At 44.7% G+C, this 15,104-nt stretch overlaps 1 protein-coding gene across 7 annotated transcripts in view; it reads right to left on the bottom strand.

Annotated features, from left to right (window-relative positions):
* Positions 1-15,104, bottom strand: part of NAV3 (neuron navigator 3) — a 383,856-nt gene that overhangs the window by 171,479 nt on the left and 197,273 nt on the right. For all 7 annotated transcript variants that reach the window (XM_088478094.1, XM_088478095.1, XM_088478096.1 and 4 more), the window contains exons 7-8: positions 11,136-11,275; positions 6,955-7,918 (exon numbers count right to left, since the gene is read on the bottom strand). In XM_088478094.1, coding sequence (XP_088334220.1) covers positions 6,955-7,918; positions 11,136-11,275 — 1,104 coding nt within the window. The remainder of the gene's footprint in view (positions 1-6,954; positions 7,919-11,135; positions 11,276-15,104) is intronic.

Here is a 15,104-nt window from a genome sequence, read left to right as displayed (position 1 = left end):
ATAGTAAGAGAGAGGAGAGTGGATTTATTGCTCTGCCATGTACAAGACGAGTACTATTAGCATATGTAGCTGTATAATAGCAGTGTAGCTATATCGCTGCTCTGATTTATGTCTCTGCAGCAGGGAAAGCTACACAAAGGCATTCATCTCTGTGAAAGGTAGTGATAAGGTTCTGCTAAACTACTGTCTGTGTATATATGAGGGTTACTGACATCAGACCTGCCCCTTATCTCCTCCCCATCACACCCCTTCTACTTTCCATCCTCTTATCTTCCCCTGCTTTTATTGATTGATGACTGCCACCCTTAAGCTGCCCATCCACTACTAGATGTGGGGATGACGGCAAGATTACGACATCATAATCGTGCCGTCTTCCCCCTAGGGGTGAAGTGCATACACTGAACATTCAGACGTTCAGTGTATGCAGATCAATCATCCCCGAACATGGCAACCTGACGGCGGTCGTCAGGTTGACAATCATGTTCGGGCGATGATAGATGTTAAAAATGACCAGCGGGCACGATGTCGTTATCGTGCAATCACCTGTCAAAATCGCCTAGTGGATGGGCAGCATTATACTAACAAAAGGGATTTACCTTTTAGTGTGGAGCCTAGACAGGTAATAAATAGGGGTGTGCACCGGCCACTTTTCGTGTTTTGTGTTTTGGTTTTGGATCTGGATCTTTCTTCGTGTTTTGGATCTGGATTGGTTTTGCCAAAACCACCCTTCCGTGTTTTGGGTTCTGGGTTTTGTGTTTTGGATCTGTATTTTTTTTTTAAAAAAGCATAAAAACAGCTAAAATCACAGAATTTGTAGGTTTTTCTGCTCCTATGCTATTATTAACCTCAATAACCTTAATTTCCACTCATTTCCAGTCTATTCTGAACACCTCACACCTCACAATAGTGTTTTTATGTCCAAAAGGTTGCACCGAGGTAGCTGGATGACTATGCTAAGCGACACGAGTGGGCGGCACAAACACGTGACCCATCTAGGCGTGATACTGCAGTGGCAGACAGGATGGCCCCAAACTGTACATAATGCAAAGAAAAAAAAGAGGTGCAAGATGGAATTGTCCTTGGGCCCTCCCACCCACCCTTATGTTGTATAAACAGGACATGCACACTTTAACAAACCAATCATTTCAGCGCCAGGGTCTGCCACACAACTGTGGCTGAAATGATTGGTTCGTTTGGGCCCCCACAAAACAAGCTGGCAATTAATGTGTCCCTGCACAAACTGGCTCTACGGAGGCAAGATGTCATCCTCATCCTCCTCATCCACCGATTCCTCACCCTCTTCAGTGTGTACATCCTCATTCTCACAAAGTATTAACTCGTCCCCACTTGAATCCACCACCACAGGTCCCTCTGTACGTTCTGGAGGCTGGTCTCCCTGGAAGAGCTGATAATTAATTTTGATGAACATCAACTTCTCCACATTCTGTGGAAGCAACCTCCTACGCCTTTTGCTGACAAGGTTCCCGGCTGCACTAAACACTCTTTCGGAGTACACACTGGAGGGGGGGCAACTCAGGTAAAATACAGCCAGTTTGTACAGGGGCCTCCAAATTGCCTCTTTTTCCTGCCAGTACAGGTATGGACTGTCTGACATGCCTACTTGGATGCTGTCACCGATGTAATCCTCCACCATTCTGTCAATGGTGACAGTATCATATGCAGTGACAGTAGACATGTCAGAAATTGTTGCCAGGTCCTTCAGTCCAGACCAGATGTCCAAACTTGGTCCTGCCTGCCCTGCATCACTGCCAGCGGGTTGCTTAGGATACCTAAGTTTTTTCCTGGCAGCCCCAGTTGCGGGAGAAAATGAAGAAGGAGCTGTTGACATGTCACGTTCCGCTTCAGCTGACAGTGTGTTCACCAGCAGGTCTTCGCACCTCTGCAGGCTTGTGTTGGCATTAAACCTAGGATCGAGCACGGTGGCCAAAATGTAGTGGTCTGATTTCAACAGATTGACCACCCTGGAATCCTGGCAAAGCGAATGAAGTGCTTCATCCACAAGTCCCACATGCCGAGCGGAATCGCTCCGTCTTAGCTCCTCCTTCACTTTCTCCAGCTGCTTCTGCAAAAGCCTGATGAGGGGAATGACCTGACTCAAGCTGGCAGTGTCTGAACTGACTTCACGTGTGGCAAGTTCGAAGGGCTGGAGAACCTTGCACAACACGGAAATCATTCTCCACTGCGCTTGAGTCAGGTGCATACCCCCTCCTTTGCCTATGTCATAGGTGGATGTATAGGCTTGTATGGCCTTTTGCTGCTCCTCCATCCTCTGAAGCATATAGAGGGTTGAGTTCCACCGCGTCACAACCTCTTGCTTCAGGTGATGGCGGGGCAGGTTCAAGAGTGTTTGCTGGCGCTCCAGTCTTCGGCACGCAGTCGCTGAATGGCGAAAGTGGCCAGAAATTTTTCGGGCCACCCAAAGCGTCTCCTGCACGCCCCTGTCGCTTTTCAGAAAATTCTGCACCACCAAGTTTATTGTGTGAGCAAAACATGGGACGTGCTGGAATTTGCCCAGATGTAATGCCCGCACAATATTGGTGGCGTTGTCAGATATCACAAATCCCCAGGAGAGTCTAAGTGGGGTAAGCCACTGGGCGATGATTTCCCTCAGTTTCTCTAAGAGGTTGTCGGCGGTGTGCCTCTTACTGAAACCGGTGATACACAGCGTAGCCTGCCTTGGAACGAGCTGGCGTTTCTGAGATGCTGATACTGGTGACGCTGCTGCTGTTGCTGCGTAAGGTGATACATCTACCCAGTGGGCTGTCACAGTCATATAGTCCTTAGTCTGCCCTGTTCCACTTGTCCACATGTCCGTGGTTAAGTGGACATTGTGTACAACGGCATTTTTCAGGACACTGAGGACACTTTTTCTGACGTTTCTGTACAGTCTCGGTATCGCCTGCCTAGTGAAGTGGAATCTAGACGGGATTTGGAACCGGGGACACACTACCTCCATCAATTGTCTAAATCCCACTGCACTAATGGCGGATACCGGACGCACATCTAACACCAACATAGCAGTCAAGGCCTCAGTTATACGTTTTGCTTCAGGATGACTGCTGTCGTATTTCATCCTCCTCGCTAAGGACTGTTGGAGGGTCAATTGTTTAGTAAAAGTAGTGGTGTTCCTACTTCCTCTCTGGGATGATGAACGACTCCCAGCAGCAGCAGCGGCAGCAGTAGGCGTAGCAATGCAGGATCCTCCGGAAGAATCCCGGATAGGAGAGTCAGTCATGCCAGTGACATGGCCTGCAGGACTACTTCCGATCCTGACTAAGGAGGAAATTGACGAGGAGGGAGTTGACTGTGTGGTTTGCAGGCGCTTGGATACAACAGGACAACGGGATTTAGGTGTCCCTGGACTGCTTACGGTCTTAGCCAAAGTTTCTGAACTTGACAGTAACTTTTTATGAACGCGCTGCAGGTGCCGTATAAGGGAGGATGTTCCTAGGTGGTTGACATCCCCACCCCTACTTATTTCACCTTTACATATGGTACATATGGCAAGACAGTTGTTGTCCGGATTTGGATAGAAATATTGCCAGACCAAAGAGGTGGAATGTTTGGTCTTCTGCCCAGGCATGACCGTGATGGGCTTTTTCATCCCATGGACAACAACTGTCTCCCCCGGAGCCTGATTTAAACAAACCACATCACCATCAGAATCCTCCTCGCCAACTTCCTCCTCAGCGCCAGCTACACCAGTATCCTCATCCTGATGTACTTCAACAGTGACATCTTCAATTTGCATATCAGCAAGTGGACTGTGGGTGCTCCTTTCAGCACTTGCAGGGGGCGTGCAAATGGTGGAAAGAGCCACCTCTTCCCGTCCAGTGCTGGGAAGGTCAGGCATCGCAACCACCACCACACTTGGACTCTCCTTGGGGATTTGTGATATCTTCTTAGAAAGCACAGTTCTTCGCTGTGCTTTTGCCAGCTTAACTCTTTTGATTTTTTTAGTGGGAGGAGGGCTTCCATCGTCATGTGAAGCTGAACCACTAGTCATGAACATACTAGGGATCGACCTTAGCCGTTCCTTGCCACTCCGTGTCGTAAATGGCATACTGGCAAGTTTACGTTTCTCTTCAGCTGATTTAAATGTTTTTTCAAGGTCATTTTCCTGAACTTTGTCATTTGGGATTGTATGTGCCCTCTATTATGACATTGGGCATCGGACTTGGCAGACGACGTTGATGGCATGTTATCGTCTATGTCATGACTAGTGGCAGCAGCTTCAGCACTAGGAGGAAGTGGTTCTTGATCTTTCTCTATTTTATTTTTATCGGAGAAAGTTTGGTCCTCCATTTATGTTATATCGATTTGATATATACGTGCGGCTAAACACAGAAAATATTTTTTTATTTTTGCTGGAGAGTAGTGCACTTTGTGGTTTACACCAGCCTTTAAGAAATGAGCCAGCCGGCTCTTTACTTATAGGACACAGGCGCACGCTTGGCGCTGCTCCTTTGTTGATGCACGTGCGGCTACTGCGCACACAATTCACAAACACAGAAATTAATTTTTTTTTTGGTTTGGACTGGAGTTTACTTTGGGGGTTACAGCACCCTTTAACGGTCAAGCCAGCCGGCCCTTTACTTATGACACAGGCGCACGCTTGGCACTACTTTGTTGATGCACGTGCGGCTACTGCGCACACAATTCACAAACACAGAAAATATATTATTTTTTTAGCACTTGGGGGGAGCACCCCTGATGGACAGAGCACCCCCTGGACAACACTACAGCACCCCTTTAGGACTGGGACACTGCACAGGACTTTGGAGTGGACACAGCCCCTATGGAGAACTGACTGCACAACACAGTCCAGCCAGCCCCTATGGACTTTGAAGTAGTGGACACAGCCCCTATTAACAACAGCAGCACAGCACAACATAGCCAGCCCCTATGGACTTTGAAGTAGTGGACAACAGCAGCACTACACTACACTACACAGCCCAGCCAGCCCTAACTCCCACCCTCCCTCTTCACTGTCCACAGCCGAGTGAGAAAATGGCGCCGACGCGGGTACCTTATATAGGATCCAAAACCCGCGAGACTCGGAAGGCGGGATGATGACGTTTTGCCACGATTTCAGATCCGAGTCAGGCGGGAAAAGTCGAGTCGGACTCGGATCGGGGGGGTTCGGATTTCAGAAATCCGAACCCGCTCACCCCTAGTAATAAGGGCTCATTTTAACAACAATCCATATTATCAGTGGCATATTTTGTTTAGTATCGCTGCGATACTAGCAAATATGCTATTGGTATTTAACATTACTTACCCCTCCGGCAAGGTCCAGCGACGTCCTCCACGCTGTTGCTGGCAGCGACAGGCTGTTGTGTATTGCACATGTCAGGTGGCCAGTCTGTGCATGGGCATTACAATTTCACTTGGCGGTGATTCGGGTAACAAACAGAAGTATACTAAGTTAACTGCTGTTTATTAAATACTGAAAGGATGACATAACCCCTTTAAAAGCAAATATTAAGTTTCCCCCAGATGTATCGGAGAGGGGCCGAGGCAGATATCTTCGATACCTGCTGCTATACCTCCATTCCCACCGGCAGCCACATCCCCCATACTTTCTATGGGGGGATGGTTAGCGCACATCTCCAATTGTTAAATGACAGCACATGCACAATTTTCCATCTGCGAGTCCAATGGTTGTGATGGTTGCGATGGTGATGCCAGGCTGCCACCTCGGTTGCAACGCTGGGATCACAGATGCAGCAAGGAGGTGTCTGTTTCCCACAGACACCATGTGGTGCATTTGCATCTGAGATGGACGGAATTGCACAGCTGCATGTGCGCGGCTCTGCCATTCCATCCATCTATGAATCAGGCCCTCTGTCCCTGCAGAAAGCATTCAGATTTTACCTATCGGGCAGTTCCCATATTTTTTTGAATCACAGCACCCTAGAGTATCAGCATTTTTTTCACGGCACACCTAATGTTTAATATTTTAAAAAGTTGACTATAAGGAGGAAAAATGATAAATAATGCAAGGGGAATAAATCAGGAACGTACTGTAAATAGTGTTCAGGATTTTATAAGGAAGGGGGCCCAAATTGGTGTCTTGCTTAGGGCTCCATGAGGTCTAAATCCACCTCTGGCTACCATTTCCTCTTTGAGAGAAGCGAGTCAGTTACTACTTTAGGGGAGGGCCAGGTCTCCATCTTAGGGAGGGACAGCACTGTACTAGTTAAGGGAAGGTGGTACTATCCACTATCCAGGATGGTTTGCGAAAGGGGTGGAAACTCCACCACATTTTGGTAAATAAACACTTATTATAAGCTGTGCACCAAGGTAGCACTGCTTTTTCGCCACCAGGATTAATTTGACAATTTTAATAAATTTGGCTGTGACCTCTTTATTCCAATCCATACAGTTGTCTTGATTTATTATTTAAGTTAAGCTTAAGAGTGGTGTGTAAAATAATAAAACTATGGGTGACTTATTGTTAAGCCAGTTGAGATATCTGGAATACATCAACATTTGAACACAATGTCCATACAGGGAGTCTTAAATACTTTGGACACAGGTAAAAACATGCAAGGTACCAAGCTGGCTAATTACATTATACTGGTAGATCATGCGCCCAGAACACATGTATTGTATAAGCAGGTAATGTTTTGTATTTACAATTTTATAAAACTATTCCAGACATATCTGATCATCCAGCCATATTTATAATGAAAAAGCCAATGTATATGTATTTCTCCCATTTAATTCAAATTTATCAGTGTCTGATATGGGGCCACACATTACTGAAATTAACCATGAATCAATAGAGAAGCACATTGCAACAAACCAATTCAGTAATTACTTAAAGCACGATTTTTGAGTTCCTACTTTCATATGTTTATTCAATAATAACATTTATTTGAATATATACTTAAATAAGAATGCAAAAATAAATAATGAGTTACTTACCTGTATATGAATGGTGCCACAGTTGCAGTATTAGGGTGAATATACTGCTGCTGGGGAAGCTGCACTGCCCCATTCCCTGTGAACTGGACACCAGCACCAGAAGAGCCTGTTGTAGCCGGGTGAGTAGTGGAAGAAGCGGAAAACTTCCCATCAATGGGTGTAGCTACTTTTTCACTGGCTGGGGTTTTTTGTGTTGGCACAGTTTGACTGCCTTTGGTAGTCCTACTTTTTTCTGTATCTTTTGCATGTGCAGCACCTGGGGGTGTGGTCTGTTTTGTTGCTGGCGTTTTTGACCCTGGTTTAGGGATTCCACTTGATAAAGGAATCAAACTCTCTTTTTTAACTGCAGCAGATTTGTTTCCTTTGGGGATCAAGCTTGCGATTTTAGAGCTCTTTTTGGATCCTTCAGATAGCAGTTCCTTTTCTTCCTTAGCTAATTTTTCTGCATTTGATTTAGTTTTGTCCTTACTTTTCTCTTCTTTATCCTTTGGCTGAGGCAAACCCTTTTTATTGCTGAGATTTTTGCTTCCAGACTTTGGAGGAGTTAGTTTGGCCGACACTTTAGGGCTGTTCAAGGCAGAACTAACTTCATTCTCTCCGCATTCTGATAAGGCATCATCCTCAATAATGACTTCATTTGACGGTGAAGATCTCAAACTAACCCTAGTGTTAACTAGTTTAAATTTTTCAAGCATTGATTTTTGCCCAGAAGTAGTCGTTTTAATTCCTTCTGACAATGGGGGCTTCATTCTGTCAGGGGAGGGTGTGGGAGAAGTTGCAGGACTAGGTTGCTTGACAGACAGCATGGTAGTCGTGGCACTATGTTTAACATTCATGGACTTACTGCGCCAGGGCTTAGTGGCACTTGGAGAGGGTATGGCAGAGACCACTTGCTGACCAGAGCTAGTGGAATATTGCACATTTCCATTCATGCCTGCAGACTGTTGAGGGCCTTTTGGTGATTCTGTGGAAGATAAACAGAATATAAGAGATACAGTGCAAGAGCTGGGTAACTAATCAATTCCTACATTTAAAATTCCACTTTTTGAAAAATAAATACTTTTGTTGCCATTTGCATCTGTTTCTGACACACAAGATGCTGAAGAGGATTTGGTGAGATTTATCATTCTTTGTGACATCCTTAGTATACTTCTAAAATCTACAGTATTCTTATGAAATTTTGACATGAAGAATAGAATGGATATATTGCAGTACAACATTTACATTTTCATGTTGCTGACTTATGGTGCGTACACACGGTTCAACTTTCATGAACGATAACTATATCGTTCATATCGTTATTGTTCATATCGTTCACTTTTTTTGCAGTCACCAACCTGACAACAACCAACGATGCGCGTTCCCGCATGGACGATAAAGATATCTTTCATTGTCCATGGATGCAGGCCAACTTGGACGATATCGTCAACTTTGCCTGTTCAGAGATGTGGCAGGATGACTTCACTGAAAGATATCTTTCAAAACATTGGTGGTACAGATCGTACCGTGTGTATGCACCATTAGATGATATTATCAGATCCCATTCCTAAAATTTAAATGAGGGAAATGATAAATCTGTACCTTAGTATTTTAACAGGTGGACTTTAGTGACCTTTAGTATCATCTGTGTTTCATTACGGCAATTCATGAGATAACAGTGAATCCAGGGCTGGGTTTGTGCAAACACCACACATGCCTGGGCCTGGAGCAGCAGGTGCATGGGGGCATTCTGCTCACTTTTCATGTGAAGCTGCATACACACGGTACGATCTGTACCACCATTGACTTGAAAAATATCTTTCAGTGAAGTCAACCTGCCAAATCTCTGAACAGGCAAAGTTGACAATATTGTGCAAGTTGGCCTGCATGTACGGACGATCAAAGATATCGTTATCGTTCATGCGGGAACACGCATCGTTGGTTGTTCACTGCATAAAAATGAACGATATGAACGATATATCATTGAACGATATCGTTATCATTCATAGATATCATACCGTGTGTACGCACCTTAAAGCTGCATACACACGGTATGATCTGTACCACCAACAACTTGAAAGATATCTTTGAAAGATGTATGGACGATCATAGATATCGTTATCGTTCATGCGGGAATGCGCATCATTGGTCGTTCACTGTATAAAAATGAACCATATGAACGATATATCGTTATGGTTCATATCGTTCATAGATATCGTACCGTGCGTACGCAACATTACAATTTTTGATCTTGACACACAACTGATGAGATTCTGGTTTGAATCTCACCAGTTTATTGCATCAGCTGAGGGTGCTAGAAGCACCAGAGCAGACAGTGATACACCAGACAGTAAAGTGGAACTGCACGGGTTGTGACAAGTGCAGGGTGCTAGAATGTAATTAGTATGTAACACTAATAATGTATTGTATTCATATTATAACTATTTGTATAAGCATGGAAAAATCAAGAAGGTTTGATATTTAAAAAATATATATGATATAGGGCCTGATTCAGCACTGATAGCATTTGCAATCGCGTACCCAGATCGGCTGATTGTTGCATACTGTGCAAGCCCCGCATTGCGCTTTCACCATGATTGCACTGCAATTATGCATGTAGACAGGAATCCATCACAGAGTGAGTGAGAGGCTGTGAGCGTTTGGGGGTGGTGATGAGGGAGTGGTTGCAGAAACGCAGGTGCGCCTGTCCGTTTGAACGCCGTTGCATGGCCGTGCATAAATTAGGCACTGCGATGGCCTACACAGCTTGAGTACTCACTGCGTGCAATCAGACTTGCAATCTCTGCGACGGGTCAGAGCCGCTGTAATTGTGCATGAGGGGCCGATGTTCTCCGATGTTACTGATGTGTAAGCAGGACTGTGAGGTATTACGGATGTGAGAAATCTCTATGATGGCTGAGCATTGGCAAACATTAGCATATTTTCGCAGCTGCATTGCGTGCGATTACACAGCTGAGATCGCAGTTGTGATCCGTGCTGAATCAGGCCCATGAACCACTAGCAAATGCTGAATACAACATGTTCTGCATTCTGTACTAATCAGAGAGAGATGTGTATAATATCAGCATGGGATATGCCTGCTTCTGCTGACACAGAGGACACAGGATAGATTTATACACAGCAACAGCTGTTTTAATAAAACATCTGGAAGACAACTGCCTTTAACACGGTGTTACAGTATTGACACATGAGCCTGCAGGTGCTATTTTGTCTTTTCACATGGGTATGATCATTTTTGGGTAGCAATTATAAATCATAGACCAGATGATATAGATGCCTATATTGTAATGGTTCCAATTCCCAGGAAAGCAGCAGAGAGACAAATGTTGCTGTGTGCAAAACAAAGTACAGAAGTTTATTATATAGACACTGTCCCCATCTGGTGGGCATTTGGTTGATTATCAAAAAAGGCAGAAAAGGAAAAGCATCATTTAACACTATGGACATTTCTAGAGCAGGGGATGCCAGAAATCTGACTACTAGCAAAGGGCATACATTATATTAGTGCCGGGCTCTTCTGTCGGCCATGAATATATAAATAAATGTATTATAAATGAATAGAGTGCTTGCTACATGCAAAATGCAATTAGGTTATGTGTACAAATGGTAGTAACAAATTGTTATTGTGAGAGGAGACCCTGTACAACTATAATCTGTGTATTTACTTAAACTAATATTGTTACCTAAGAACTGTATTTACTGATGTGAAACAGAAATATTTTATATCTATCAAAAAGTAGAGACTGACAATACATTGAAAGTCACTAACTCAGTACATCATTGTTTATTATTGTTCAATGAAGACAAATACACCTGTAAAATGGAACTTCAATATAAAATACCACATATTTCATCTGACACGTCCAGCAGATCAAAAAAAAAAAAAAAAAACATTCCTGTTCAACCATGTACAATAAAACAGCACTATATCTGTACACTGAGTGTTTTAAAGCTACACTAAATGAGGGGTAATAACATATTTTAGAGGCTTTAATAGACTTTCCCGTTTTTTGATAGTTATACTTTATAGTAAAATACATTGGGTATTGGTAAAAAAAAAATACATAATCAGAGATACAGTAAAAAGTATATATTTTGCCAAATGCAGCATAGCTAAGGAAACTTCTGGAAAAATAAATATTCAGTAACCCATACCTTTGTAGTGGATTACACACACCTACCTTTTTCATTTCCATTTGCATATTGAGGTGGTTTGTTTTTGTCAATGCTGTTAAAGCTCTGACTTCTTCTATTTAAATTAACTGTTCCCTGAACCTTGGTACTACTGCCTGCAGCTTGCACCCTGGAAGGTCCTGGAAGTCTAGGGTCAAATGTAAAAATGTTGTTATTGTCCAAGACAAATGGATTTGTTCATGTTACTGACAGCAGTCCTATATAATTATGTACTATGGAAAAAAAAAGTTATGGTACAGCGCACAATACAAACCAAATATATGATAAATATAGTGCAATCAGGGTTAATTAGACTCAAATAAGATTGATAATTGGCTTTATAACCAAGCACCTTGCAAGTTATTGGGACACTGGGGGTCATTCAGACCCGGTCGCAAACACCGATGTGCTCGCAACCGGATTGATGGGTAGCCCTGCGCACGCGCAGCGGCCACACTGCGCATGCGCAAGCCCTGGAGCGGGAGAAAAACTCTCTCGCTCCGAAGCTCGCTACAAAAGGGGCGGCTGTTGATGTTGATCGACAGCTCGCGCCTTTTTGACGGCGGGCCGGGGGGGTGGTTTCCAAAACTGAGGCATTCCTTAAGGAACACCTACCTTTTTATGGGCGGCCGCACTGACATCATCAGTGATGTCAGTGGGGAGCTTCCTGCTCCATCAGAGCAGAAAGCTCCCTGGGGCTTGCGAGTGCCCAGACCCATCGCGACCATCACCCTGGTCGCTAGCTAAGCTGTGGGTGGTAACCCACAGCTTAGCTTGCGACCAGGAGGCCGCACCAAAATAAAAGCAGCGCCCGCCCTCATTCAGAGAGAGCGATCGCTTCTTGCGCCCGCCTCTGAATGAGGTCCACTGTCTGAACTTGGGATGCTGTGCAATATAACCAGCTACTGGCTATCGGCTATTACAAGGATCCGGTTGTCTGCGCTGGACTAAAGCCTCGATGTGGGACCATCGCTAATTACCTTTGAGACTAGATCACAAGCCGGTAAACCATAAATCTTTCTTTGCTGGACACTTGCTATCCAAAGACATCTGTCCGTTGCCTTGAAATTGTTTCAGGCCACATTACGGTGCCTACAGGGAGTATATATTGCTGTTTTTCTTTAAAGTGCTAATTTTTATTATTGATTTTATATGATTTACATTATTAAATTCTATATATACTATTTATCTCTAGCGCTGTATATTATACTTTGTATTCTACTATAAAATGCAAGTTTACAAATACAGGTGCGGATGCAGAGGTAGCTGCAATTGCATCCCTAATTACAGGTGCAATTTATGTTCGATAAAAATATGCAATTGGGATTAGAAGTGATCTTAATATATATGTCATTCAGCAACAGTAGCATATGTTCCTGTTTCATGAGGGAGGGCCATAGCTAGGGATGTGCAAGCAGTGCTGCAGCACAGAGCCCTGTGGGCGGCACGGTCACTGGCCCACAGCACCTGCATCAGGCTAACAGTGTGCCTGGAACGCCACCCTGCAGCCAGAATCACTGCTGCAGTGCCACCCGTACCATCCTCTGACGTTCCAGGCATGCACACTACAGGCTGTACAGCCACCCGGAGCATGTTCTTGCCAGCGCTGGTGGCCCCATCCCCTCAGCATGATTTTATGAAAAAAAATGTTATGGCACCAACATGATGCATACTTCCTATACAATTATGTTCAGTTTGCACCTATGTGTTTAACCATTTTATTTGCAAACAAACACATTTGATATTAGGCATGACGCTTTGCCAAGATATCAACCTACTTAATATCTCAGATACAATCCACCTTGTGCACGAAAAACAAAAAACGTTTTGCTTACACACACACACAAGAAAAGCATAATACCGTGTTTCCCCGAAAATAAGCCCTACTCTTACTTTTGAAAAATGGTCCAAAATAAGCCCTACCCCGAAAATAAGCCCTAACAAAATCCCCATTTTGTCCGGTCCCTGCCTGCGCTACACTAAAATGCCCCCAGCTCCGCCCCCCGCATGAAATGGACGGCGCTGTTAAAGATTTAACAGTGGCATCCAATCACAGCTGCAGCGTCCCACTCTCTCACAGTGAGCACACGGCAGCTGGCGTGCGTGGCAGCGTCATTTACAGCAGCGCCGCGGAGGAGAGGAGAGAAAAAGAGGATAAAAAATAAAGGTAAGTAAAGAATTGTATTGAATTATTGAAATTGTCAATGTTAATTAAAATAAGCCCTACCCCGAAAATAAGCCCTATGGAGTCTTTTGGACCACAAAAAAAATAAGACAGTGTCTTATTATCGGGGAAACACAGTATAATCTCTGCCAACTCACTTCGTCCACAAATGAATGCTGCCTCTCTACCCAACTAATTTTCCTCCCACCTCCAAGATTTTGCCGGTGCTGCTCCCTACCACTGGAACTCTCTCCCTCTCCCTATCAGATTCTTCACATCTCTACAATGGGATGGGTACGGGATCCTGGCGGTCAGAATCCTGATGCTGGCATCCCCATCAGGGCTAGAATACAGACACTTGTTGGTCAGTATTCTAACCCTCCCCTCTCTCCAACCCTAACCCTCCCTTCCCGATGCCTGACCCTAACCTCCCCCCTAGTGCCTACACCTAACCTCCCCCTCCCAGCTCCCTATACCTTCCCCTAAACCTCCCTAAACCTTGTTAGTTCCTAACCCTAACCCATCCCCTAGTGCCTAACCCTAACCTTCGTGATTCCAGCGGTCAGGATGCCGATGCAGGGATTCTGCCAAGTGTTGGGATTCCAGCGCTGGCATTCTGAATGCTAGAATACCCACGTCGGGATATTGACCTCAACCCCTCTACAATATTTCAAATGGTCTCTCACACTCATTTCTTTGTCAAAGCTTTCCAGCTCTCATTCTAACCAACTTATCCATGGTCCTCGTCACACTCAGGGCTTGATTCAGACCCGCTCGCAAGCGGGTCGATTGTTCGGTAGTGTGCACGTGCGCGAGCCCCGGAGCGAGCGCAAAAAGCACTCGCTCCGGCGATCGCATCCAAAAGGGGCGGCTGTCGACGTTGATCGACAGCTTGCCCCGTTTAGAAGGCGGGGTGGTGGCTGGACAAACACAGGCGTTCCAGCAGGAATGCCTGCCATTTGTGGGCAGCCCTACTGACATCATGATGTCAGTAGGTGGACTTCCTGCTATATTACCATCGGGCTTGTAGCAACGAGACCCTACTGCAAGGGTCTCGTCGCAAGCCCGATGGTCGCGATGGTCTTGACCATTGTAACCCACAGCTATGCGAGCGGCCGGGAGGCCGCAACTAAAAAAAGAAGCGCCCGCCCTGATTCAGAGCGAGCGGTTGCTTTTTGCGAGCGCATCTGATTCAGGGCCTCTGTCCCCTCTGTGTTGCCAATGATGATCTCCCACTTCCCTCTAGATTGTAAACTCGCACAAGCAGGGCCCTCTTCCTCATGTGCTCTTTCTTCCTTCACTTATAGCTTCATCTTCTTCCCACTTCCAACAACAGCACCAAACCTTTGGGTTTGGTCACCCCGCTGCTGATTTGGGTATTATGATTGCTGCTGCTGCAATGTTTATAAACCTTGTCCATGTTCTGCTATGTATTGTACTGTAAGTCACTTTTTACTGATTCTGTTTATTCAGATTCTGTTTAAGAACTCTATAAGGCGCTGCAACCCCTTGTGGTGCCTTATAAATAAAAGATAATAATAATAATAACATTAATAATAATAATGTATGTTTCCTTTATACTTGTAAGGTACCTTATTTGAGTGGATATCTTTAAACATAGAGGATAGTAACTTTAGTCTCAATAGATGTTAAATAGAAGGGTTAATTAGATGACCCTGATGAGCACTAGTAGATTATACTATTCCTGCAGTACTGCTGCTGAGCTATATGAGCTCTTTTATGCTGGGCAATTTAAATTAACATGTGGGTATAAAGTCCTCAGTTCCACACTTGTTTACCATGATATATCTCA

The sequence above is a fragment of the Taudactylus pleione genome, unplaced genomic scaffold, assembly GCF_031769625.1.
Source record: "Taudactylus pleione unplaced genomic scaffold, aTauple2 ptg000207l, whole genome shotgun sequence".
NCBI classification, from domain to species: domain Eukaryota; kingdom Metazoa; phylum Chordata; class Amphibia; order Anura; family Myobatrachidae; genus Taudactylus; species Taudactylus pleione.
This window is presented reverse-complemented; position numbering and strand designations above follow the sequence as displayed.